Source organism: Kockiozyma suomiensis (assembly GCF_038497685.1).
Source record: "Kockiozyma suomiensis strain NRRL Y-17356 unplaced genomic scaffold V2V93scaffold_5, whole genome shotgun sequence".
In the NCBI taxonomy this organism is placed as follows: Eukaryota; Fungi; Ascomycota; class Lipomycetes; order Lipomycetales; family Lipomycetaceae; genus Kockiozyma; species Kockiozyma suomiensis.
Genome location: NW_027117668.1, coordinates 206,987 through 233,317, shown reverse-complemented (window position 1 = coordinate 233,317; position 26,331 = coordinate 206,987). Strand labels below are relative to the sequence as shown.

At 43.9% G+C, this 26,331-nt stretch overlaps 11 protein-coding genes across 11 annotated transcripts; 7 read left to right on the top strand and 4 right to left on the bottom strand.

Moving 5' to 3' along the window:
- The first annotated feature begins 52 nt into the window (after window positions 1–52).
- Window positions 53–4,579, top strand: V2V93DRAFT_367380 (PXA domain-containing protein). Its single transcript, XM_066909559.1, has 5 exons — window positions 53–1,467; window positions 1,527–1,627; window positions 1,688–3,037; window positions 3,104–4,092; window positions 4,155–4,579. Exons 1-5 carry the CDS (start codon window positions 357–359, stop codon window positions 4,489–4,491), a joined length of 3,888 nt encoding a protein of 1,295 aa, XP_066766445.1. The 5' UTR covers window positions 53–356; the 3' UTR covers window positions 4,492–4,579.
- A 125-nt stretch (window positions 4,580–4,704) lies between these two features.
- On the top strand, window positions 4,705–9,103 carry V2V93DRAFT_367379 (uncharacterized protein; the record flags this gene model as incomplete). Its single annotated transcript, XM_066909558.1, has 4 exons — window positions 4,705–6,713; window positions 6,777–8,302; window positions 8,360–8,631; window positions 8,699–9,103. Coding segments are annotated over exons 1-4 (3,928 nt in total), but the record flags the coding sequence as incomplete, so codon positions are not given.
- Window positions 9,104–9,493: 390 nt separating this feature from the next.
- V2V93DRAFT_367378 (uncharacterized protein) lies at window positions 9,494–11,004 on the top strand. The gene has a single exon (XM_066909557.1). The coding sequence runs from the start codon at window positions 9,666–9,668 to the stop codon at window positions 10,707–10,709; it is 1,044 nt and encodes a 347-aa protein (XP_066766443.1). The 5' UTR covers window positions 9,494–9,665; the 3' UTR covers window positions 10,710–11,004.
- V2V93DRAFT_367375 (uncharacterized protein) lies at window positions 10,784–13,538 on the bottom strand. Its single transcript, XM_066909556.1, has 4 exons — window positions 12,795–13,538; window positions 12,617–12,738; window positions 11,541–12,550; window positions 10,784–11,488 (listed from the first exon to the last, which is right to left on the bottom strand). Exons 1-4 carry the CDS (start codon window positions 13,386–13,388, stop codon window positions 11,079–11,081), a joined length of 2,136 nt encoding a protein of 711 aa, XP_066766442.1. The 5' UTR covers window positions 13,389–13,538; the 3' UTR covers window positions 10,784–11,078.
- A 214-nt stretch (window positions 13,539–13,752) lies between these two features.
- V2V93DRAFT_367370 (uncharacterized protein) lies at window positions 13,753–15,782 on the bottom strand. Its single transcript, XM_066909555.1, has 2 exons — window positions 14,929–15,782; window positions 13,753–14,874 (listed from the first exon to the last, which is right to left on the bottom strand). The coding sequence occupies exons 1-2, from the start codon at window positions 15,687–15,689 to the stop codon at window positions 13,848–13,850; spliced, it is 1,788 nt and encodes a 595-aa protein (XP_066766441.1). The 5' UTR covers window positions 15,690–15,782; the 3' UTR covers window positions 13,753–13,847.
- Window positions 15,783–15,900: 118 nt separating this feature from the next.
- Window positions 15,901–17,162, top strand: V2V93DRAFT_367366 (mitosis protein dim1). The gene is made up of 7 exons (XM_066909554.1): window positions 15,901–16,040; window positions 16,098–16,123; window positions 16,179–16,219; window positions 16,275–16,385; window positions 16,441–16,497; window positions 16,554–16,686; window positions 16,745–17,162. Exons 1-7 carry the CDS (start codon window positions 16,003–16,005, stop codon window positions 16,768–16,770), a joined length of 432 nt encoding a protein of 143 aa, XP_066766440.1. The 5' UTR covers window positions 15,901–16,002; the 3' UTR covers window positions 16,771–17,162.
- A 190-nt stretch (window positions 17,163–17,352) lies between these two features.
- Window positions 17,353–18,190, top strand: V2V93DRAFT_333982 (hypoxia induced protein conserved region-domain-containing protein). The gene is made up of 4 exons (XM_066907695.1): window positions 17,353–17,506; window positions 17,583–17,653; window positions 17,744–17,949; window positions 18,014–18,190. Exons 1-4 carry the CDS (start codon window positions 17,466–17,468, stop codon window positions 18,074–18,076), a joined length of 381 nt encoding a protein of 126 aa, XP_066766439.1. The 5' UTR covers window positions 17,353–17,465; the 3' UTR covers window positions 18,077–18,190.
- A 136-nt stretch (window positions 18,191–18,326) lies between these two features.
- V2V93DRAFT_367361 (uncharacterized protein) lies at window positions 18,327–21,327 on the top strand. The gene is made up of 2 exons (XM_066909553.1): window positions 18,327–18,735; window positions 18,827–21,327. Exons 1-2 carry the CDS (start codon window positions 18,501–18,503, stop codon window positions 21,202–21,204), a joined length of 2,613 nt encoding a protein of 870 aa, XP_066766438.1. The 5' UTR covers window positions 18,327–18,500; the 3' UTR covers window positions 21,205–21,327.
- On the bottom strand, window positions 21,220–22,343 carry V2V93DRAFT_367360 (uncharacterized protein). Its single transcript, XM_066909552.1, has one exon. The coding sequence runs from the start codon at window positions 22,252–22,254 to the stop codon at window positions 21,379–21,381; it is 876 nt and encodes a 291-aa protein (XP_066766437.1). The 5' UTR covers window positions 22,255–22,343; the 3' UTR covers window positions 21,220–21,378.
- A 152-nt stretch (window positions 22,344–22,495) lies between these two features.
- On the top strand, window positions 22,496–23,702 carry V2V93DRAFT_367358 (glycine cleavage H-protein-domain-containing protein). Its single transcript, XM_066909551.1, has 3 exons — window positions 22,496–22,855; window positions 22,912–23,190; window positions 23,264–23,702. The coding sequence occupies exons 1-3, from the start codon at window positions 22,624–22,626 to the stop codon at window positions 23,356–23,358; spliced, it is 606 nt and encodes a 201-aa protein (XP_066766436.1). The 5' UTR covers window positions 22,496–22,623; the 3' UTR covers window positions 23,359–23,702.
- On the bottom strand, window positions 23,385–24,834 carry V2V93DRAFT_189886 (UV radiation resistance protein and autophagy-related subunit 14-domain-containing protein). The gene is made up of 2 exons (XM_066906970.1): window positions 24,264–24,834; window positions 23,385–24,209 (listed from the first exon to the last, which is right to left on the bottom strand). Exons 1-2 carry the CDS (start codon window positions 24,672–24,674, stop codon window positions 23,814–23,816), a joined length of 807 nt encoding a protein of 268 aa, XP_066766435.1. The 5' UTR covers window positions 24,675–24,834; the 3' UTR covers window positions 23,385–23,813.
- Window positions 24,835–26,331: the final 1,497 nt, after the last annotated feature.

Genomic DNA, 26,331 nt, shown 5'->3' with positions numbered 1-26,331 from the left:
CGCGTTCACCTCGCAGTTAACGGACCTGGGACTCAGACGAAACCGTGTTAGGGTTTATCCGCTATTTGGTGGAGGTTTGGGATATAGTCAGTCCGCGAACCACATTATTGCTAGAGAGCAGTTTGTACAGCCTTACATCTCTGAAGATTTCCGAAAGTAAAAGGGTTCTATCATAATCTCTAGCGAGATTTTTGCTTCAGCTACAGGTGGTCAGAATTGTTACAGCTTTTTGTGAGGAGGCCCGACACGGCTTCACATGATGATTCGATAAGGTCAACTCCAATTAACCCGCAAGGTTCTTCCTTTCCTCCTGCTTCCAGATTTATATCTGCACACACGACTCTGGGAAACAAAATATGACGCAGCAGCGGATATCCGCACGAATGCTTGGCGCAGGGGCGGTGGGTTCTATTGCTCTGGGTGCGTTCCTGCGAAGTCATTACACGGCTCAGGTTGCTTTTCAGTCATTCCTTCTAGGTGTCTTCGCCTGCGCGCTATTGTCTCTTGCAGCAGTGGGATACTTTTACAAGCAGTCATCCCCAAGGACAGAGAGCTTGCGCAAGTATCGCAGAGTGCGATTCCCTTCATATGCTTTTATAGCGCCCGGCAAGCTCGAGCACGAGCTCGAACTGCTCTCAACGGACAGCGCACAACATTATCCGCTTTACGCTCCATCTTTTGTCATCTCTGGATCACTGGACTTGATTATTGAGTACATTATTCGTGATTTCATTCTATCTTGGTACTCGCAGGTATCTGCCGACGCGTCATTTCCCGCCCAAGTCGAAAACACTATTAGAAGCGCAATTGAACAAATACGCGACCGATTGCTCAAGATCGATCTAGTAGACTTCACCATGCAAAAAATTGTGCCGATACTAACCAGACATGTGTCTGATTTCGCTGCGGCAGAGACAGCTTTAAGAGGAAAAAATCTCAATAAACAATTCACCGAGTCACGCGAGTTAGACATTGCTCTTGCATCAAAATATAATGGCGGGAATTTACATCCCGCAGCTTCCTTAAGATCACCGGATCCTGCTATGGTTGAAAAGGAATGGATTAAGAAGCTCGTCGGATCAGTGTTGCCATACATTCTTCCTGAACGCGAGGCGCAATCTCGATCGGTTTTCATTTTGGTCCAGGAGATTGTTACTGGTACCGTAATTTTCCCTGTTATATCAATGCTCGAAGATCCAGACACATGGAATCAACTCATCGAACGATTCGCAAGTTCGACTTTACAAGACAGAAAAGCCGTGCAGCGGTTGCGCGCGGCTCTGGATAAGCACGCTAATCCTGCAGTATCAAAAAATCAACAACCCATTGTACGGTTGACGGCGAAGTCAGATGAACGCACCTATGAGAAATTTGTTAGAGGGTTAAGGCGATGTACATTACTATCTGAAGCCAGACGTATGCGATATGATATATCCATTCAACTTAAACGCGCAATGAAAGACGGAAGTATGCTTCTATTTCAGGAATATTTATCATGTTTACTTGAAACTGATTGCAATTTATAGATGACGATTTATATATTCGCCGGTTGAAGAACGCGCGACGGTTAATAGATGAGAAAATTGCCGAACTTGGAGAGGAGAGCTTAACACCATCCAAACGAAAAGTGTGTGTCCTTTGCTTTCTCTCATAATTTATACGTGAGGCTAATACGGTTCGATTATAGGGAAGAGTAGCAGGATCGCCTGAGACGCCAGGAAGTACATTTAACGATCCACGCGAAGATTATACAGTCCAGCAACTTCTCAACAGTTCCGCGGGTCTCTCATATTTCATGGAATTCATGGATCGGCAGCATAGGACTGTGCTTTTACAATTTTGGCTGGTTGTCAACGGATTCAAAAATCCATTAGAAGACGATGATGGTGATGTCGGCGCGCTGTCTACAGTCTCATCGAATACATATAGTGAATCTGATAAAGAGGATATTAAACAGATATACAACTCATACTTTTCTGATCCTGCGCTTAATATTGAACAGAAATATAAAGATGATATCCAGAGGTTTGTCGATAATCTCAACGCCACATCTAGTGATTATCAACTAGCTCGACGAGCCATTATGCGAGCGCAGAAACAAGTGTATGACATTCTGGAGGAAAAGGATCTTCCGAGTTTTAAAAAATCGGACATTTTCTTGAAATATCTCACTTCCACTGATCACGAATCGGAGAATCCGAAAGTAACTGTCGACGAATATCACGTGGGGCTGTTAGACGAAGCATTAACAGACGGACCAACAATTGCTGAGAACTCCAATATCGATTCGGAATATATGGCTATCGATCGCAAAAGTTTGGATTATGATCGTGACGGTCTGTCGATTTCGGTGGAACCTGAAGATGACGTAGTTCAGGCTGTACAGGCTGCTTTTGACGATATTATGCAGTCGAGACCTGTCAACGCGACAGCTGACGACGCCAGTAGTAGTAAATCCGAAGACTCATCGAGCCGCGCGCCGCCGTCAACTATTAATGAAGAATACAATCCCGATACTCCGAGCATGCTTAATGACTCTCCGAGATCGTCTATCGAGTCGCCGCGCCCAGATACGGTAGACACAGCCGCCACGACTGCCAAGTCTAGCGGAGCATCAGATATTCGTTCGGATCTGTTTGGATCGACAAATGTTGAGAACGAGAATCATATATTCCCTACAGAGAGTGCCCTTTTTGAGGAAACTACGCGAGAGATATTCTCAGAAGATGCATTGTCTTCCGAAGATGAGATGGATGCTATTGATAGCGATATAGTAGCTGACACGGCCTCGATTCATCGTGCTGATCCCGGCGATCTAGGACTTACAGAAACAATTCAACATATTTCGGATGCAATCAGCAAGTTAATGAACCAGGACGCTGTTTTGGAAAGTCTGCTTAAGAAAGCAGAGCTGACGAATAACATTGCTGATTTAAGAATTTTAAAGAAGTCAAAAGCTAGTGTTGAGCGTGAGATTAGGAGAAAAGAGTTACAAAGACAGCAGTACATTGTTCAAGAAAGCGATAATGGATTATACGTATGCGTTTTGCCCTCACTTTTTTATTTGTTTGTCTTGATGAAGGTGTTAACTGAGTAATTGTAGGGGCGATCGGACATTCGCATCAATTCAGCCGTCAGCGGCTCCGATAATGGCCGCGCGTACGCACTCTATATTATTGAAGTTCAGCGATTTGATTACGATGGCTCGATTTCAGCTGGATGGATAGTCGCTCGTCGCTACAGCGAGTTTTTTCAACTGCATCAGCATCTCCGTCAAAGGTTCTCTCAAGTTAATGACATTGATTTTCCGAAAAAGGGAGTTTCGATGCTCAAATTTCAAAAATCATTCATAGAAGCGAGAAAAGTGGGACTTGAAACGTATCTAAAAGCTCTGTTGCAAATTCCCGAAGTATGTCATAGTCGGGAATTTCGAGCTTTTTTGTCTTCACAGGAGTTTCACGGCTACATACCAGTGAATAGCGTCACCTCTATAGACGGCCTTAAATCAGACGGGAATATTTCGGCAGCGACGGCAGCGGCTGTCGCAGCGGCTCATAACAAACAAGCGTCTCGGCGTTCGGGTCAAGCTGATATAGTTGCGCGATTGTATAACACCTTTTCGGATGGTATGGATGATATTTTTGGAAATTTTATCGTTGATTATGCTACTCATATTCCTGGGGCTGCGACTGTCTACAATGCAGCCGTACGACCGCGAGCAAATGATTCTTCTAAACCAGAGGCTAAGCATCGGCGGACGGGAAGTGCAGGAAACTTGAGCATCATGACACAAAAAAGTGGAGTCGCAGACTCCGTTGTATTGCCTTACAGCCCTGAAGCACCTTCTCGTCGACAATTTGGTGGTAAAGACGCTGTGTCTAAATCATCGGACGAGCGAAAGGATATTGCCGAAGTTGAAGCCGAATTGAACTCCTATGAGGAAGCTGCGAATAGTAAAGGCGAAGCGCCGTTTATAAAACCAATCTGCGACTTGTTTTTGGAGCTGTTTGATCTAAATAAGGGGAATAATTGGATTCGCGGGCGCGCAAGTGTAGTGGTTCTACAGCAGCTTCTAGGTGGTACAATTGAAAGGTGAGAGATGCTACGTATTATTGATTATCTACGAACTCTAATAATTCTTTTGTGACATTTAGGAAAATCCGTGAACAGATTGATGGTCTAGTGGAAGAAACTATGGTGATCAATATTTTAAACGTTATCCGCGACAAAGTTTGGCCAAACGGTAGCCGAGGACCACCAGGAGTGGCTCGCAGTGCAAAGGAGCAAGCCAAGACGCGCAATGAGGCTGCGTTCTTATTAACTACGCTGGTTCAAGATATGGCTGCCAAAGTTGTTGGGTCGACGAATGCAAAGCATGCATCGCGGAGACTGTTTGCCATGTCGCAAAACAAGATTTTGAATTTACATGTGATTTGTTTGATTGTGGATGAGGTTGTTCGAGAGTTATTTCCGGAGCTTCGCGAGCGGTAAAGGATGGCGGTGCACTATTAATATAGTGCTAATACAAATGAACCGATACGGTGCTGATAGATAATGGGTGACGTATGCCAGATCGTAGTATACAATGATATTGTAGACGTAGAGTCGCTTGAATGACCGTTTTAAGAAAGCTAGTTTAAGAGATAGTTAGTGTCCCGTGACGATAGCGCCGCGCAGCTCCCAGCGCGAGTCTGTCGGCAGCATGAATTTAAGACTTCTGACGACAGCCAACTACTCTCTAATTGTTTGCAGATCGTCCGAGGATCTTGTTTCCGCACTTTATTTGACGAAGTTGCTGTAAATACTGCAATGAACTTTCCGCAAGAAGACTCGGTCCAGCTTCTGCCTGGTCATGAGCTGGCGCAAGGAACTCGTCAAATATCTCGTCCAAGCACACCACTGGCCCCGCAGCAACCGCAGCAGCAACCACAACAACAACAGGTGCTGACGCAGCAGCCAGCGCGGCAATCTCCTGGCGCATCTCCTCCTTCTGCGCATGGTGTGCGGCCATCTGCTCCGAATAGAACTCCATCAAATACTTATGCTCCGGCGCGAAAGCCGAATTCTCTTGCTGAAGTCACAAAGCAGCGTAGTCATCGATCTTCAAGTGCAAACCGCTCCGGCGCAAGGAAACAGCTACCACACCACAATCAGCGGCATGACTCTAATAGCAATGTTCCACGAGCTACCGACGATTTTGAAGCGCAACAGCGCTTTTATTTACGCAAAATGCGCGACGATCTGGATGATGAGTATTACACTCGCGGAATATCTCAACTTGATGATTCAGACTCGGAAGACGATTCCCCGCAAATTGAGTTCCCTAACCGAGGCAATGTGCGACCTGAGCTTTTTTATTCGGAGAATTCATTTAATCCAGCGACGACACCGTCGCGGGAGCAGCGTCCTTCGACTGATGAGCTGCAAAATCCAAAAAATAGAGAGCGATTAGAATGGCAGGCTATGCTTACTGCTGTATTGACCGGTGAGGTTGTGCGTTCGGAAAAAAGGAAGCTGCAAACAGGTCAGAAGCCTGCCAAGGCATTGTCGAAAAGCGAATTTTGGTTGGAAATTCGAGCTAGAGCTTGTGGGCGATCACTTGCTCTACAGCGCAAGATTATCGAAGAATCACGAGCAGAGGTCGACCAAGTACTCGAGCAGTTTATGAATTTCCAAATCCAAGGAAAGGATAAATGTCCTGATTCTCCTGAAGATCAGATTAAAGATATTTTGCGCAAACTAGACAAGTGCGAGAGTCTGTGGTCGAGTAGCGCGGCAATGGCTAAGGACAAACCGATTGCTCAGACGCTGGAATTTCATCGACGCTGCGAGGCTTTGATATCTTGGGTAACGGTTTCAGATAGCATACATTCCCAGATAGAGGCATTAAAGAAATGGACTGGCGACGACGACCTTGATTTGACTCGCAACACCAAAGTAGATGAGGGAAATGATGAAGGAAATGGAAATAACGGCGACGACCCATTTATCGAGCGATTATTCAAAGAATCTGATGTTGTTCTACTATTCCATACCAAAATTCTCGCAATCATAGGGCCTATAATTGTCAAAGCCAAGCAGACGACTATAGAGCAAGGTCAAATGTTTGCAGAAATGCATTTGCCGTCCTATTTGGAGGAGCTACTAACTCTTCTTAACTTTCCTACTCGTCTTATTCAAGAAATCATCAGAACGCGGTTATCTTACTCTCGAAAACTTATGAATCCGACAATGATGATTATTGATCAGATGATTGACGTTTACAAAGTTGCTATTCAACAGGCCGTTCTTATCAAAAAGGACTACTTGGTGCTCACCGCTCCAGAGGAAGGCTGGGAACTGCCAACTGTCATTGACGAGAACTTTGACAATACATTTTTAGAAGGACTGAGTTTTTATATCGAACTTCTAAATCGCAAACTATTTGGAAATGCAAAGTCCAAAAAGACGCATAAAAACTTTCGAGAGTCAGAATTCGTTGAAGGTGAATGGATGTTTTTGAGCGGAGTAGGTGAGGAAATTGACGGAGCCGATCTCGAAGTAGCGGAGCAAATCAGTATGCTGACTGGAAAGCTCTTGGCACGATTAATGACATTCTTCGAGAAACAGCTGAAAGGTCCATCTACAATTTCAACTAATGAGCTCCTCAAGCTTTACTCGGGCACAATTGAACATGTGCAAGGGTACTTGCGAAAGCTGTTGCGATTTTCAAGGTACGCGGTCCTATTTTACATTTCTTGAAACGAAACTTCGAGGCTAACTCTACTATGAATCAGACAATTGGAGAATCGATTTGAAACTGCAGCCGAGTACTCTTTCGACTACGATCAGCTGCCTCGGATGGTGCAAGATCTTCAGGAAACTGGCCATATATTGATCAGTAATCAAGCTGTAGAGGATACGGGTGTCTATTTATTTGCAGATCCTACTCTAGCGTCAAATGAACGTAAAGTAAAGGATATGCTAAGACCATTTTCAAGAATGGAAATTCCTGACAATGATATGTCATTTTCGTATGTTGTATGCATATACTGCTCTGAACCGCTACAATGGTCAGGTCCTGAAATGCCGTTGGATATTTTACCTGTTTCTTTAGAGATCCGGCCCGGCAGACTTCGTGTGGTTGCCGACGATTCTGGTTCGCGCTTGGTTGCGGCGCGGAATAGGTTCATGCGAGAGACTGGAAATGTGTGTCAAATTATCACCGAGCAGCGTTCGAATTTCCCTCGAGTTGATCGCGAATTGACACGGACGCGGAAGAATTTCTATAAGCTGGCAATGCTGATTATCTCTTCTGTTGATATTGTGCGCACACAGTGTAAAGGTTACGGCTGTCAGGACTTGGTCAACCATTTCTTTATATTTGCCCGAGATGTGGGTGGCCGAGCGATGAAGTATTTGGACTCTAGTAGACGAGCCGCCTGTGCTCTTAAACTAGTTTATCTGAGCATCGACTGGGTCAGCTTTGTTTGTGATGATTGTCTCGCTTCTGAAAAGCGCACGTTCCAATTCTCCGTCAACGCTTTGGAATTTGCTATGGAGATGACGCGCGGAGTTATCATACTAGCTATAAGTGACGAAGATTTTTCTCGTCTAAGAGTTAAGGTGGCGGGATGCGTAACTCTTCTTATTTCGCATTTTGATATTATGGGTGCTAGATCAAGTATCGCGGCCGCACTTGAGCAAAAGAAGCAGGAGAAAGCTATTGCGCCCTTGAACGAGGTTGACAAAGACGATGAGGAAGCTATTAGACGGATACGAGATATTCGCGTCGAACGCTTAGCTCTTATTGAAGATACGAGACGGTCATTGCAAGAAGAGCAACGAAGTGTCGGTAAAGTGCTTGACGATAGTAACGTGGAGACTCAGTATCTGATGTTTCTCTCTTCGTCACTTTCTAATGTGTCGATTCGATGGCAGCAAGGTCGGTTCATTGGTGGTGGCACGTTCGGTAGTGTATATGCCGCTACCAATCTGGAGACTGGCGACGTCATGGCTGTCAAAGAGATTCGCTTGCAGGACTCACAATCGATTCGACATATAGTAAAGTCCATCAAGGATGAGATGACTGTCTTGGAGATGCTAAGCCATCCTAATATTGTACAGTATTTCGGTGTCGAGGTTCATCAAGAGAAAGTTTTCATTTTTATGGAGTATTGTCAAGGTGGATCGTTGGCAAGTCTGCTTGAGCATGGACGTATTGAAGACGAGACTGTTAGTCAGGTGTATACGCTGCAGATGCTTGAGGGACTGGCTTATTTGCATGAAGCCGGCATTGTACATCGCGATATTAAACCGGAGAGTGAGTTATTTTGAAACATATCTTTTACTTGTTTCGCCGACTAACTTCAATTTACAGATGTCTTGCTTGATCATATGGGCGTCATCAAATTCGTCGATTTTGGTGCCGCAAAGGTTATTGCACAGAAAGGAAAGACTCGAGCAAGTGCGGTGACTGTTCAAACGAAACTCAATAGCATGACTGGTACACCAATGTACATGTCGCCTGAGGTTATTACCGGAGCAGGCTCAGGTCGTCATGGAAGTCTGGATATTTGGTCTCTGGGTTGCTGTGTGCTTGAAATGGCTACAGGGCGCAGGCCATGGGCGAATTTGGACAACGAATGGGCGGTAAGTTTCTCTTTGATGGCGCTGGTTGTGTGAGAAGTATTGCTGATTTTTTTGTTTTATTTTTTAGATCATGTATCATATTGCAGCTGGTCATCAACCGGCATTGCCTTCTAGTGATCAAATAAGCGACCTCGGCATACAGTTTTTGATGAGATGCTTTGAGCGAGACCCTGAATTACGTGCCTCTGCTATTGAACTTTTAGACGACCCTTGGATTCGTGCGATTAAAATGGAGGCGCTGAATGAGGGGCAGACTCCCTCTTCAGACAGCGACTCTTCGATGCGGTCGCTAATGTGATTTTTGATTAAGTGTTGCCGTTTCCTGAGTAGAATCACTAGACAATGTATATATAGAATGTTTTTTTGGGATGGACGAGCGGATACTAGGTCGAGCAGTGTAATTAGTAGTATGTACATGCTATGTGAGGAGCGGTATTGGAAACAGCAATTGATTATAACTCTTTTTTCTCGTCTTTGAAACGTACATGTTCGACTAAACAGACCTACTAGCATACTATCGTATTGCATTCCGTTGCCCTGTAGCACCAAGTGAAGGCCTAACACTGCTACTTATGCCCTAAATACATTAAACAAAACAAAAAAGCCAGATTTTTCAGAATTTTTCAAGGAGAATTCTCATCCCGCGCGACAGAGCTTCGGTTGGAGGTGCAAGTGAGGTCGCGGAGGTGCTCATGAGACTGGCCACAATACTGCTGCTCATGGGCACGATTTACGCCGCCGCCAAAGCCTTTATCGGTTCATACGTTTAACACGATTACAAAGTCTCTCTGCTTTGACTGGTACCCTAACCGTAAATATTCAGTCCCTCAAAACACTTTGCAACTCCTAGCTTAGGCTCACCAGCCAGACCTCTATTCCATAAAGCACAGTTCAAATAGACAAGGCCTTTTCAACTCAGATATCGAAAGCCTTGACAAAAGCTGATACATCGCCGCAATAATACGCACGTGACTAATATATGCCACGTGCCAGAGATGTTTGGCTGGGAGCAGTTTGGGAAGAGAGGCGGGTAGATGGTGAGCCGCAGAGAAAGGGCCGAGCAGCAGAGTTGTCTTACGGTCGAAACGAGGAACCTGCTCTTGCTATCCTTATTCAGGATAAATAGTGGGTCTCTTTCTTATAAAAGCTCGTACTTTTGCTTCGTTTCTGCTTCTCTTGATACTTATAGCAGTAAAGTAACAATGCATAACTCTCCTACAACAACAGAGACTTCTGAACCTGGAGGAGCTACAGCTCCTTCTAAGCAATTGAGCATCCGATCTCCTGCCAACGATGAAGTTAACGACACAGTTGCACTTGTCAGCGCAGCGTACTTACATCGACGTGGTTTAGCAAATATTTATATCTTCAGCCATCCTTATTTTTTCGCGTCGCTGATTCCGCTCTTTGCGTTCGTATTTGGTCGATATAGTATCATTCACGACACTGGAAACGTCATTATGCTTACTGCGGGATTCGCGATGGCGGTCATGTCGCTCTTTGCTCGAGTTACGGATCCGTTGCAGGATATGGCAAAGAATATTGCAAAGGGAGAGTTCTTAACCCTGTCGGATGTATCGCGTGTTGCTGTTTTCGGAAAAGAAATTGTTGGAGTGATCTCACTCAAGTACGTCAATATGACAGATTATAACCTCGCTGTCGAAAGCAGTGGAAGCGGGAAAATATTAGAAGGGCCAGCTGGACTCAAAGCTGAACCAGACACCGAGTCGCCTTCCCCTTCCGAGCGATCAACCCGCTCATCCGCGAAGCCCAAGAAAGAATTCCACCACGGCATCATTACTTCCTGGACCGTGGTTCGCAGATACAGACACGTTGGCTTGGGAAGCGACTTACTTGCTCAAGTGCTACAAATTGCGGCACAGGATAAGATTGAAAGCGTGCTGATTCAGTGCTTGTCGTTGGAGAAAGAAGCTGCAAAGTCGTTGAAGGCGAATGGATTCCATCTTGTTAGTAGTACGAAACTTCCGGGGGGATTAGGGCGTCTGAGAGTTAGCACAGATACTTATTCAATCGATGTGAAAGAGGGCGTCAAATTGCTGTTGGAAAAATCTGCATGAAATGGGAAATTATCAATAGTAACGAGGCATATAACTGTAAATACGAGTCTAGTTGTTCAGTCATATTACTTCCATAATTTGTATATATCTCGGTTGTATTTGAGTTGTAACATCTGTTTTTCTAACGCTGATCAAACCTTAGAGCATTTCATCCTACGATCTGGTCAAAATGAACACCAGTCTCTAGTAATTCAGAGCAACTCTTGTAGATCTCTGGCAATATTGTACTCAGAGCTTATCTCATGTATGCATGTATACAATCGCAATACAGCTGAAAACTTGTATTTTATCATAGGTCAAAATCAAAATCTATCAATGGCATGTTGCAATTTTGTGCAGCAAGGATACAAAAAAAAGGAATCATTCTTTCTACAATGGAGTGATATCGCGACCAAATAAACCTCTAGTCAACCAATCCATAAACAACAATGCACGCGTCCGGAAACTGACACTCTGTGCAAAGTACACAGATCGCCACAGGTATACAGCAACAAGGCCACCAACAAGCGAGTATCCGTTGAAGTCAAACACAGCTGCGTTTCCAACATATGCGAGACTGCCAAGATGATGATATACAAATGGTTTGTAGACCAAGTCATCGACATCTTTATTTACAATTTCGTCCATAGCGAGAGTCTCTTGTGCGCGAGCTAACTTTGTGAATTTGCGTCCAAGGTACTGGCCTTGTTGGTTCGCTCTTTGAGCCGTTGCTGGAAGCGAAGTCATTTTGCTGTCAATATTCTTCAAAAGAGCCGTGAGCTCGCTAAAACCAAGAGTCCCTAATTATCAAGTCAGATTATGTCGTTTCATTTCGTGATATGCCGAGCTTACCTGAGTGGTCTTCATCAAATTCTGTAAAGAGGGTATCTACTCGGCGCAAATGCTCATTCGCCTGCGGGAAACGCCTTTTGATATTGGTTGCAATGTCTCGCCACTGCTGAAACGTTATTTCGAATTTTTCAACCGTAGTATTTGCCTTCATCGCATATGTCTTTAAGAACTCAAAAATGTGCTCAGTAATATTTGTCCGAACTGTCGAGCAGTCGCCTATAGCGTACACTTCTCCAAGTGGAGCCCCGAGAACTCGCAAATGTGTATCAGTCTCAATGGCACGCCTATTGTGTTGAGATTGCGGAAAACTTGCAGCAATATCCTTTGTGATATCGCACAGAGTCACACCAGTTGACCACAGGCACAGACCGTAAGGTAGTTCTTTGTTTTCAGCGACCCCTTCGGCGTTCTTCTGGCTGAAAATCACGCGATCTGCTTCAACGCATTTCACTCGGGCATTTGTCAAGACATCAATAGAATCATTTTTGAAACGCTCATGAGCGTATTCACTGATCTTTTCATCATAAGTGTTGAGAATATGGCCTTGAGACTGAACAATATGGACAGATACCAGGTTGCGCAATAACTTAGGATATGTGTTGCAAAGATCCTCATTGAAGAAGTCGTACAACTCAGCAGCAAACTCAACGCCAGTGGGACCACCTCCACATACGACAAAGCTAAGTAATCTTTTCCGCTCCTCTTCAGAAGTTCCAGGTAAGCAGGCAAGCTCTAGATTACGGAAAACTTTCTCACGAATTAAACGCGCATCTTCGATAGTTTTGAGGAAATTGCAATGTTCTAAACCATCGACGCCATGAGTATTTGACTGAGAGCCGACAGCAACTACGAGTTTGTCGTAGGGTACGTAAAATGCACGGATGGAACCGTCAGGAAGACCTTGCTTGACTTCAATTAGACGATCGTTGAATTCGATCTTTTCGGCAGAAGCCTCGATATAATGGCCATTGATAGTAGCAACAATTCGACGGATCGGTTCGACAAGAGATCTAGCAAAATAACGTGCCGGTTAGCCGAATTGACCACAGATGAGATAGCAATTGAACAATAAATACCTAAATTCAAGAGTACCAACGGTTGCAGAAGGAAGCATTGGAGTGAAAAGAAAGTGATTACGAGGGGAAATCACAGTAATATGATAATCATTGGGATTGACGTTTTTGAGAAGGGCGACAGCCTGTGATCTCAATTAGAGATGAATAATGAAAGTGAAACAAGGATCTAAAAACATACACCCCAACCAGATCCAAGAATAACGAGACGTGGCTTAGAGCTCGAAATCTTCTTGGCTTCACATTCCTCGTCGTCGAGGTAACTCTCCAAGATAGGTAAATTTTTGGGACCTCCAATCACCGGATCAAGAGCAAGAAGAGCTACCTCGACGTCTTCGGCATCGTCGAGCTCTTTGTATGTAGTAGCATCGTACATAAAGAACGCGGCGACAAGAGTACAGACGGTGGTAACACCAAATCCGACGATGAGAGAAACATAATAAAATAAGCGGTAGATGCGACGCTTGAAGCTGTTTGAGGGAACAGCCGAGCTTATCCCGGAAGTCGTAATCTCTAGTTTCTCTGCTTTTGCGACGGCAGGGGCAATTTGCTCGGGGGGAGTCGAGGTCGAGACAAAACGACAGCAATACAGCTGTGCGATAGAGGGTCTAATGAATTTAGAGACTGACTGCGGACGAGTAGAATCCACGCAAAGAGGCGCGAGCCGGTACGATAAAGCGCGTGAAGCTAGAGATTTGACGAGGAGAGGACGGGTCTGGCGGGCCAAGATCGACGGCTGGACCCGCGCGACGAACAGTGCGGCGCGTGAGGCCATGGATAGGAGAGAGGGGGAAGATAGATCAGGAGAAGAGGATGGCCGAGGAGGACGATAGGAGGAAGACGGTCTATCGAAGTCCGGGTCGAGGCTACCAGTGAAGAGGCGATGAGTGGCGGGCTTCGCGCACTGACCACATCCCGGCGCGCCACATCCGTTGGAGGACCTAAAACCGCGCAGAGTCTATACAGGTTTTGTAATTAAGTCGTTTGCAGAGCAGAGTTTTTAGGCGTTTGCTAAGATTGAGGTTCTATCATACATGTACAAATAGCAAGACTACAGGTATTAAAGTCCGTAAAAAGTCATCGACAGTAAGTACGGTTTAGTAAAAGTGCTCCAAAATTGCCATTCCGGGAGATACGAATTTTAGTCTTAAAAACGTCTATGATGGTAAATTCATACAAAATAATAATAGTCAACGACATACATGTATATATACATTTATCAAACTGCTTGCACCTATTCCTCCGGCGCTCTCACCAGACCATGCTTCTTCTTCTGCCGCTGTCGCCGCTCATCCATCAGGTTCTTCATCGCAGTCGTCTCCTTAAATTGCGGTTTTGAAGGATCAATAGCAAATTCATGATGCTCAAACACAGCACTGAATCGGGGATCTTGCACATCCATCTTGAAATCATCCACAACTTCAGACGCCTTGTCCTTCCGGCGTACCTTCTTGTTTTTCTTTTGCTTTTCGGCCTTGACGATATCGCGCATATCAAAGTGTTTCAAGTTGCTCTCTTCGTCTTCGCCCATCATGAGAAGCTCTAGCTCTGCCTTACGGCGTTCCTCTTCTGCTTTCTCTTCTTTGGACTTCTTAGGCGCCTTCTTGTTCTTGTTCTTGCCCTTCGATTTCTTCACATCGATATCTGACTCGTTAACAGATTCATCAGTGTTGACTTCTGTATTACGCTCCATCCGCTTCTGCCGTCTCTCGCGCTCTTTCCTCTTGTATTTCTCAATTGTGCTCTCGACAACAGGCTCTTCCTTGGTGTCAACCTCAGTCGATAGACCCGGGTTGAACGTGACTTCCATATCAATATCATCTTTCGAATCGAATCCAGTCTCGTCCTTGCTCTCAAGTAAAAGAGAACGGTATTTCTCCCTCAACTTGTCCTTGTCATCTTCATCACCAAAATCGTCGTCACCATCACTGTCGCTAGCGACATAGGCTTTGAAATCCATTTCCTCAATCTCACGACGACTAAATGCTCTTCGCGCAAATTGTAGCCGTTCATTTGGAGTTTCGTCCCAAGTTAATTTGACCTTCGAGTGCTGCAATGCGTCAGTGACGAATTCATTTGGCCGATAAACTGAGGGGATCTTTGTGCAGACGTCCTTGGGTTTGTCGTCGAATTCAACGCCATCGGGGATGTATCGTAGGTCAAAGAAATTTGCTGTGCTTTCGTACTCGGTCCCATCGCAGCCATCATAAATCTTGCGAGCAGCCGCAATAGAATCACAAACAATCACAGCGTAGTAGTATCTGCAGTAACTCTGTTAGTCAAAGTAAGATATGAGAGTTGTAAGATCATCGTACCTTAATCGCTGAAGCTGATATTTGCGAAGCTGCGAGCCATCAAAATCCTCGCCAGTATCTTCCTTTATAATGTTCTTTTCTGTAATCTCCTCTTCATCTTCATCATCACTCACTTCTTGCCTGCTTCCTTTTTTGAAAATTTCTTGCGGAGGACCTTCTATTTCCTCGCGCGCCATTCTTTCTTTGCCAAACTCGCTAGGGTAGATAGTGATTGATAGGATCTTTCCCGGATTAGCAAATCCGGCAAACGCAACCATTAAATCTTCAGCTCGAACATTATCCCAATCCATATTTACCACAGCAATTCTCTTTGACTCGTCACCTCGAGGAATCGATTCTTCTTGCGTGGTACTTTCAAACACGTCCTCCTCTTCAACTTCCTCATCAGTCTCTTCACCTTCAGAGGACGACTCAACAAGACCCTCTCCACGAGCAGGATCATAGCCTTTTTCCAAAACAGCGCCAATTCCGTCATCTTCATCCTCATCACTATCATCCATACGATAATATCTCTTCAACTCATTTTTAGACTCATCTTTCTCAACTTTTCGTCCGTATCTATCAACTACTCTTTTTTCCGTAAACTCGGTATCGGTATTTAACCTATTTTTGAATCGACTGTCGATATCAATTTTTTGATCTTTGCGCTTTGGCTGCGCAAATCGCGGATCCGAGTGAACTACCGCGAAACGGGGATCGGTCGTAATTGGCTTTTTTGGTCTGTCGCCTCCAGATGTAGCACTAGCCTTCCGTTTAGCCATAGTGCCAGACTACTCCTGTTTCTTTTGTTGTCTATGCTATTGTGCAAGCTCTGGAAAGAAAGCAGGCAATTTTCTTTAAGTAACCGCGCTTCTGTAATTTTTGCTGCTGGGAGTTTTTACCAAGAGTTTTTATTTTCTTCATTGGGACTTGAGCTTAAAGCCGGGTAAATAAATTAATCAAGACTTCCACCACTTTCGTGTATCGTGTTGGCACTTTTCCCTCTTCATCTTGATCTCAATTATACCGTTAAGATAATAAGTTTGAGCTGTTGATTGGGAATTTGATTGCTGCTTGAAATTCTTATTTGTCGAAATGGGAAGTGTTTTTCTGCCGCATTTGCATACTGGATGGTATGTTTTTGATTTGAATACCCAGTAAGCGCCCAAAAATATTGACAATACTTTTAGGCACGTCGACCAGGCTATCATGTGTGGTAAGCTATATCAAAACTGTGAACTATTAGAATGATACTGATCTTATTATTATAGAGGAAGAAAGGCTAGTCGTCATTCGGTTTGGCCGCGATCATGTAAGTATAAACGAGACTGAACAAATTACGATACCAAGCCACTAACGAACCATAGGATGAACAATGTATGCTTATGGATGAACTTCTTTATCGCATAGCTGATCGTGTCAAGAATTTTGCTGTTATTTACGTGTGCGATATCGACGAAGTGCCCGATTTCAATAAGGTGATCATATGTTTTTACTCTGAATTCTGTAATTTGGAGCTAATAGGTGTTGCAGATGTATGAGCTGTACGATCCATGTACGGTTATGTTCTTTTTCAGAAACAAGCATATGGTAAGATCAGTTAAGATTTATCCTATAATCATATCACTCGATGCTAATTCTACTAGATGTGCGATTTCGGAACAGGAAACAATAATAAAATCAATTGGGTGTTGGATGATAAACAAGAGCTGATTGACATTTTTGAAGCTATTTACAAAGCCGCCAAAAAGGGTCGCGGTCTGGCAATTAGTCCGAAAGGTATGACCAATGAAGTTTATTGTTACTAAAGACGTGCTGACTCTGACCCCTTCTCTAGACTACTCAACCAAATATAGGTATTAAATTGAAATGTTTGCGGCTTTACGATATTAGAGAGACCATGACAGATACTACTCTGCTTCAATTGTAATTTTAAGAGGACAATGGTGTTAATTATTTCTTTGGTGAATCTATGCAGATGTACGTGAATATACGTGTATTATAAACTATCATGCAATCACAGGTCCGATTCAACTAATTGAACTGCCTTATATTAAATCCGCCCCTCGTGAATATAACTGCTGCGCTACTCCGTCGCGGTCGTCTGCATCTTATATTGGCATTCACATTGGTTGCTACGGGTGAATTTTGCTTTAGAATAGCGATCGTTTCAGTGGACTGTTTCCAAGTTTGAATTGCGCTATATGTATGTCCCACCATTATCTAGACGGGTATACGGTAGTAACAAAGTGGTCGACCTACTTCATCTCAGTAGACTGTAATTCGCACGACAAATAGCCCATTCAGGGAGGCCCTAACCCCTTCCTGTATATATGTGTAAAAATATAATATCCAAGTGGTAAATTAATACAAAAATTGCGCAAAAAGTTGGAATAACTCTAAATAACCTGCGATGGCTTTCTGGTTTCTGGACCAGGCTCAAAAGGCACATACATCTCAGATACCTCCTTTGCAACTCGGTCGAAGACGATTCTGTCCACAGCGACATACAACCTGAACAAAATTGTCTTTTCTTAAAATATCTACCGACATAGGTTATGGGTCTTCCGTCGAGTTTTGACGTGTATGATCCGGAAGAGTAAGTACTGATTCTCGATATACCTGCAACGATTCATCTACATCGATAGCAAAATGCTTACTGAATATAAAATCAGTGCTGTTGCGAATTTAAAAGGATTTGATAAGATATGGTATAAATGCAAGGAAATGCCTGCTGTACCTATTGGTATGTTTTAGTCCAAACCGCTCTAATTCTATCATTCATCGTGCTCGATGCTCGCGTGTAGCGAAACAGGGCTGACAATATCTTCATAAGGAGCACTTGCTACAATCTATGCCCTAACAAGAGCATCATTTGCAATTCGACGCGGATATTCGCTTGAAGCGAATAAATTCTTTTCAGCGCGTGTGGTTTTTCAGGCAGTCACCATCGCAGCGCTGGTAGGAGGTTCGTACATGATGAATGGGTTTGACGGCAAGACGCGGTCAGAGCGACGACGTGAGCTTGAGAAACAGAGAACGGTAAGCTGGAATCCAATTTAACTTGCAACTGAAAGATCCAATTACTAACGCAAGCTTGGGATAGGAGAGGTGGGTGCAACAACTTCGAGGGAAAGGCATGAGCTCGAGAGATCCCCCTGTTGAATGAAACTGCACGAAATCTCTGGGAAATGGAGTGGGCGCTAAGGATCCTTTTTTAGTTTACTTCAAATATTACACTAATAACGGGATTTTGATTGTAAATGGAGGATTCTTCATATTATAATGACGTAGCCGAGTCGTGATATCCGAGAGTAGCCTCAGCTCGGACTCGTCGGAGCGAGTAAACTTACTGCAATATTGCTGGGGATGCATGTGCGGAATCTTTGTATTAAAACTTATAAACTCCCCCCTGCATATTTGTGACCAAAACAGTGTTAAACTCCCAGCAAGTGCGAGAGTTTGTCATTTTTCGTGGGTTTGTAAATTCTGCCCATCGCGATCGTCAGCGAAGGACCGACATCTCAGAAGCATCTGTTTATTATTCGAATAGCAAACATTCAGCGGTGCTTTAGCACTTTTGTTTAATCATCATGTCCTCGTCGTACTTCGATATTGACGACCTTCCCGGTCCGTCGAACCGCCGCAATACGAACCGTGAAATTTACATTTCAGCGGCGGATTCAGGATACGGTGCTTCAGTGCACTCTGATGAGGACCCTCACAAGCAGCAGAACGACCCTAATAGCGAGTCTTCATCAACTTTACTATCACCGGGTAGTGTACCGAGTATGCCGAACTTGTTTACGGGCCGTGGTGTCGATGATGGTGAGGATTCATAATTCGAGTGGCGTGAGAGAAGGACGATATAGTCGCACTGCGTCTTTCTTTTATTCAGAGCTTAACTGACTGTGAACAGATTCTACTCAGCGGTTATTACAATTTCAGATTCAGCAATTGCATTACAACGAAAACCGAACTGCTCTTGGTCGCGCGATTACGACCGTCATGAACATTCTCAAGGAACTTCAAGCAATGAATCATTCTTGGCCTGCACATTATCCGTTGTTCGGCAGATCTAGTGCTCCTCCGACCCCCGAAGAGGATTCAGCTAATCGCCCGGGTGTGCGTCGAGCAGCCACAGAGATCCCTGTGTCACCTTCGAGACCGAATGGTAAAGCAAAGGAGGAAGCTCTTCTTACTCCGCCTTCTCCTACAGACGTGCCGCGTCTAATGAGCTCTGAGATATCACATGAGTTTAACGTCCTCAAGTTGGACCTAAAGCTCGGCGCAGTGAGCCCGGCTCAGCTTGTGCAAAGTCTGGAAAAATCTGCTGTGGCGTCGTTACTCGACGGCAAAATCTCTCAAGCGTTGAAACATTTATTATCGTTGCGTGATCGAATTGAAGATACTTCTTCCAAAGTCTTGATTACGGGTGATTTAAATGCCGGAAAATCGACCTTTTGCAACGCGCTCTTACGAAGAAACGTCCTTCCTGAAGACCAGCAGCCTTGCACGAACGTGTTTTGTGAGGTGCTAGACGCACAAGTAAATCACGGCGTCGAAGAAGTCCACGCGGTTCCGCATGGTTCTACATACAACATCAGAGACGAACGAACGTATGATGTGTTTTCGTTGGCGGAACTAGAGCGATTGGCAGTGTCGCCGGAGATTTATGTCTTGCTTAAAGTGTACATTGAAGATAAACGTCCGCCAGAGGAAAGTTTGCTGCGTAACGGTGTAGTGGATATTGCGCTTATTGATGCCCCCGGTCTTAATATGGATTCTATGCAGACCACCGCTGTATTTGCGCGGCAAGAAGAGATTGATGTTGTTGTGTTTGTCGTCAGCGCGGAGAATCATTTTACTCTGTCTGCAAAAGAATTTATATGGAACGCTGCGCATGAAAAGGCGTTTATATTCATTGTCGTCAATAGATTCGATAATATTCGGGATAAGGGAAGATGTTCACGGTTGATATTAGAGCAGGTTTCGAAACTTTCTCCTCAGACATATAATGATTCGGAGGACCTTGTTCATTTTGTGAGCTCAAATAAGGTCCCTATTAATCCAGGTGACGGTGGCGATGACGATGGCGATGACGATGATAATGATGGTCATGGTGGAAATGGTGAAGGAAATGATGATTTAGCCGACTTTGACAGATTAGAGCGGTGTCTTCGAAACTTCGTGCTTGAGAAACGCGCCATCTCGAAATTAGCACCGGCAAAGACGTACCTGCTCAATCTTCTTGGAGATATTGAGGCCTTGGGATCATATAATGAAGAAGTAGCCAATGCAGAGGTCGATAGGTTAAAGCAAGAACTTGAGCAGATCGCACCAGTGTACGAGACTACACTCGCAAACAGTTTACACGTTTCCGAAGAGGCTGATAGCGGTATTGAGAATACTGTTACTACTGTCTATGAGCATACACGGAGTAAACTAGAGACTGTGATCAATGATATTGGCAATCTGAATTATGTCGACTACCCCGGTTTATTATTCGTCTATTCATATGCTTCAGATACACGCGATGCGATGCTAGTGACGCTTCAGCAGAGCGTGCTTGAATGTGAGGAGTTTGCTCGCAAAAAGACTACTGCAGGTTTTAACACACTGAAAGCAATGGGTCTTCAACATTTTGATGGCACATCTTATTACACAGAAAAGATATTTAACAATAGCTTGATGTTCTCAAGGAAAAGGGATTTACTGGCTCGAGGTTCTGTCTCTGCCGATGTCGAGATTTCCGATTTCTTTGATCTGGACCAAAGCGAGATGCTTTCCGGAATGGGTATGTCACTAACGCTGGCTACCGTTGCCGGCACAGGGGCGTTTGGTGTGCCGACTACATTTTACAGCAGTATTGCAAGTGCGACGTCTTTAATCGGTCTCAAGAATCTACGGAACTGGATAGTTCCCGCGTTAAGCGTCGCCCTTGTGGCGGGTGCCGTATACTTCGTTACGGAAATTCCAAAAGTGGTACCACGTAAGATTGCAAAGAAATTGCATCGAGAACTCGAAGCAGTTGATTACGTTCATTCAAATTCTGAGCGTATATCAAGTGAATGTCGAAAAGTTTTACGATTTCCGGCTGAAGATTTGCGGAGAGCGTTTCAATCTATGCTTGATGAGCAAGCTTCGCAAAAGATGGACCGGACGAAGCAAATCGGACAGGCACAGGATGCGTTGAAGTATTTTACAAGGTTACATAAAGAGTCGACGAATAATCGTGCTATGATTTCGAAATTTGATTTGGAGTCGATTCCGGAGACTATGGGTGAGGTGGAGTAAATGTGTATAAACATATTGTGTGCGTAATATTTTCTGATATATTTATACGAGAATCAATAACTCTCTCTTCGTGGAAACAAAAACGGTATTTGTACAAAATATATCGGCAATTATACATTTTACTTCAATTTACCGACTAGAACTTGAGCCTGCATATTTTAACGGCATAATCGCTTACTCTCTCCACAAAGGAATAAATCTAACTCCACCAGCAATAGTTCCAAATAAGCCCACTAACCAATCATTAAGAACACCAGACTCTAGCGACCAATGAACAGTCAATGGGAAATAAGCTGAAGTGACAATAAGTTGACGAGACCAGAGTTTGTCAGCTTCTGCACGCTCAGCGGCTGCTTCGACAGATTCTTTCTCGGTAGGAATTTTTGCCGACCTGCGAGAGATTTGCTTTTCTCTGGCCAAACGCACAAACTCGAGAACAATATGGAGTGCCCAGAGACGCGAAGAGAAGAGCCAGAGTTTTCCGATCGTCCACTTGCTGACCGGAAGAATGTCGTGCGATCCAAGGTATGCTATATTCTCGAGAGGCTGGTAGATTGTATTACTGACGACCTGGGTATATGCAATGAGCTTGAGAAGGAGATCTTTGGGCGGCGCTTGGATGACGGATGAGCCCCATTTGAACATCGTGAGCAGCCCCCAAAGTCTATTGAAAATTCTCACATCTGAGATTAGCGCGGCCAGCCTGCGAAGTCTTAGAGCGGTCTGCGATGGCGGAACGAGAATGCCTTCTTTGGACACGAGGGCGATAGAGTCAAAATATTTTGACAGTAACGAGAGTTTGAACAGTAACTTTGTTACCTCAGCCTTGTTATGCACTATTTTGATAGACTCAGATATAAAGGTTAAAGCATATTGAGCAGTCATAAGATTGAGATCGAGCGAGGAAGGAGCAGAGAGGATGCGCGAGGCTTTGAGAAGCGAGGGGTCGGCTTTGCGGATTGCGCTGACGAGTTTTGCATGTAGCTGCGCGTTCAGCGGCGGCGAGGTGGGTGGAATCGCGGGTAGCGATGAGCTGTTCTCTGAAGCCATTCTCCAGCTGTTTGACTTGCTTAGCAGTTGAATACAAATGTAAGGAGCAAGAAGACAGACAAGACACAAGATTTATAACAGAGATCGCGATTCTTTTGCGGGGCAGCACTCGTTATTTTGGTATTGCCGGCGCGTTAAGCAACCGAGGCTTATTGCTGACATACAAGGCCCTTACCATTTTGACCCAGGGTTCATATACTGATATTTTGGGTCAGTTTAGAGCTGGGTCCAAGTCTGAGCCGAGTCCGGGTCGCGGTGGCCTCATCGCTTCCTGCTTTCTTTCTGTCTTTCATTCAATGATCTGAGTTTTGTTTTCCGACTTCTCAATCAGAAACATATTCAGCAGCAGGTATCTCTCGAATTCGCATAATGTTGCTTGTCAGCGTAACGTCTCGGTTTTCTGTTTTAAACACAATCAAACGTCAGTCGGTGTCGGTTATCCGTTCTTCTGCGCTCGTCTCGCGGTCATTCAGCTCGCGGTCATTCAGCTCGCGAGTATCTGTCCGGCCGTCACTGTCGTCTTCAAAGACTGCCACGTCGGTGTTTAAGAGCAGCGGTGCGCTTAGAACTTTTGCTGCCGAACCTTCAGATTATCCTAATTGTACTGCTTTGCTGCTGTGGATCTCTATTTGATTTTCTACTGACTAGCATCAATAGCTTTCCTCTACACTGAAGAACATGAGTGGGTCGCATTAGAAGACACAAATATCGCCGTCATCGGCATTTCTTCCTACGCTTCAAAATCTCTGGGAGACATTGTTTATGCCGAGTTACCTGCCGTCGGAGCAACTGTTGTGTCTGGTGACCCCGTTGGCGCCGTCGAATCCGTTAAGTCGGCGTCGGATATTTACTCGCCAGTGTCTGGCGAAATTGTGGAAGTTAACACCATGCTTGAAGGAAAGCCTGGGTTGATAAATGAGGATCCGTATGGGAAAGGTATGTTTAATATACAACTTTTTGTGAATTTAACAGCTGGACTTTATGCTGATCATTTGATTTTACATTCAAGGATGGCTATGCAAGATCGTTCTCAAGGACGCCGCCGAGCTCGATGACCTGATGACCAGCAAGCGTTACGAAATCTTTATCAGCACCGGAGAGTAGTATATAGAAGCCCTTGTTTTTTTCGTGATTGACAAATAATATATTTTGACATTAAACAAAATAGAAACTCCAAAGCGTACCGAAGAGAATACAGTAGATAATACATGACAATAAGCAAACAAAAAAAATAATAAAGCGAATTATGTCTTAGAACAATTCTAATGATATGTAATTCTATGCCATGATACAAACGAGAATAAAAAAAAGACTAAATTCTAATCAGAAATCAAAATTCCATGAACAAAAAAACCCATTCTAAATTGTAAAACATTAAATATAATCTCACAACTGTCGTTTCGATTTATTCTTCTTCCCTCTCCATTTCTCTTGTGCATATTATCATCTTTGAAAGAGATTAGTAAATCTCAAAAAGGATCATATAAATAGTATGGAAGAGTAACTGGGTAATAATCAATGGATCGAGGTTTCTAATTTCTGAAACCCCGGATTCGTTGTCATCCATTCGCTTCCATCGATAGTAACAGACACTTCAAGTTTGGCAAGGTATGTCGTAAATCAATGACGAGCAGCGATTGCGAGTTCATTAGTTGCTCAATATTCTTGTTTAGCAAAAAAACGCCGTACTCAAATCTGTAGTATACTGAACCTCGAGGCCATAGAGGGAATGTACGTGAGCCTTGAAACACGCTAACTGAGTCCTCGACGTAGGACTTGTTGCCCGCAGGATAAACCGGATATCGTAGTTTAACGTTGAGATAGAATGAGAGGAGGTAGACCAGATGCGCAGTGTACCCAAGTGCTGTGCCTAGCACGTCATCGTCAAACCCGCTGTATTCTGTGTTTGGTAGCTCGACGCCTCGTATTGAGAATGCCAAACTTTTTCCAACAATCTGTAAAGACTAGTTAGTGCTAGAGAACTAACTGATAAGAAAAGATAAGCATACCGGCTCAATGGGATATATTCTCTCAAGATCATCACATATTCTCCTTCGCTGCATTAAAATCTCTACTTTGGTCTCCTCAGCTTTCCTCCGCTGTGTTTCCAGATCAGCTCGCATCTCCCCAAGTTCTCTCCTCCGCTCCTCAAGATTTCGTTTTGCGACAGTCAACTCGTCGTTCCGCAATTCTATCCTTGTTTTTTCACCTTCTCTTTTCATTTTTACTTTTTCTAATAGACCGTGCTCTGCTTCAAGCGAGGAAGCCTGACGCGATAGCCATACTCGTTCAAGAGAAACGCGCACGACCGATTTGAATGCGGATGCATTTGTGGCTAAGTATGTCGATATATTGAGTTCATCGCGGTCGCGTGCTTGTTCGGCAGATGAGATACCGCGCTCTATTTTTTCCAGTTTCATCGTGGCTATTGTGTTGGATACATGTGCTTGCCGTGAGAAGGGTAAGAGTGGATTGAATTGTATAAGTGACTGCGGTATAGATAAGTAATCTTTGATATTTGTGTATTCCAAGTCTGTTTTTTTTTCAAGTTATTGCAGACAAATGGGAACCTGCTGAATGACGACAATTATCAACCAGCTGTCTGTAATCAGTCAAATCGGATCTGCGATTGCTTCAGACCCCTTTGTACAAATTCGAAGAATTTAGAGTCAAGTGCAGTCAGTGTTATAGTGTAATTAACTCGGTCGGATGAATCTTAATCAAAAAGAATTAAGAGCGCGATGATTGAGGCTCTTCAGTTCGGTATGGGGAAAGGTGAGACGGTCTGTTCTTCGGGTTGGGATCGTGATAGGCGGTGTTGTGCGGCGGTGATGTCCGGTCATGAGAATAAAATGTGTTTTGTTTGTAGAGTGTATCTGATCAATTATCGCGTAAGAAATAATATTTCATGGACCATAATCTGGTAATGAAACGGCTTTGTTTTACTCTCTACTGCTGAGAATGTGAAGATGTAGAAAAAAGCGGTTAGTGTCGAGACATATAGTCTATCATGACTTATAGATGTGTTATCAACATAATGACTCAGCAAATACATAGTCGCTTACAAAATAAATAATTTCTATCTTAAAATTAGATTCCTTGGATTAAATTAACTTGGAAAAATGTTATTTAGCTTATGTTTCAGTTAGATATGAAGGAGAAAGACAGATACGAGAAAGGCAAGAATCCGATAGAGTATTAGACGTAGGCAGGAAAAAAACTAGTATCTTGAAATTTTATCATAGTTTTTCCTCATCAGTACTGGGCATATTCAAAACCTTTTTTTAGCCATGATATAAAAGTAAGTGAAATGAAATTAACACATAAGAGAGTACTTTCATTTGTCAGCTAGATAAGCAACAACCACGAAGACAGAAAAAACATAGACATGTTCAGACAAGAGAGATAGAAAGACCGGGAAGGAACAGAAATCGTTAAAGATCACATCCATCTAGCGGTTCAGTTCAGGACCAACGGGTGTGAAATGGATGTGTCTCGTGCGGAGAAATTTAGATGGATGGCGTTGGGCTGCGGCCGGAGGATCCGAGCAGCATATCTTTGGCGAGAGGTGATAAGCTATTATCTGATAAATGCCAGAAAACAGAGGATATACCAGAAACAGATATAAGATATATCTGAGATTCCCTGAGCGGGGATACAACAGAGCGAGTGAGATTAAGAATGCAACAAAGGTGAACTAGACTAAACAAATTTAATAGTCGTAGTAAATGGTATCCAATTTGGCATAGTAAGATCTAATCCTAATGCCACGCAAGATGAGAAGCATGCGTAACGATCTAACTCTACTCTTCGAACTTTCATCCTCGTTATCTATCATTATTTCTAGTATATTCAGCTTCAATAAAACTGTTTAGTACTATGCAACTACTAGTGCGCTGCTGTGCATCTAAAATCTTTGCTTTTGCCGCACGCTAGTCGCTTTCTCACTTTTAAACCGCCCGAGTTCTATTAAGAAATGAAACTTCATGAACCCGTTTCATAAAAACTATCAGTCATTCAATCACACCGCAAATACGCTATTCACTGCTCTGCTCGAGCGCATTCAACGGCTATTGG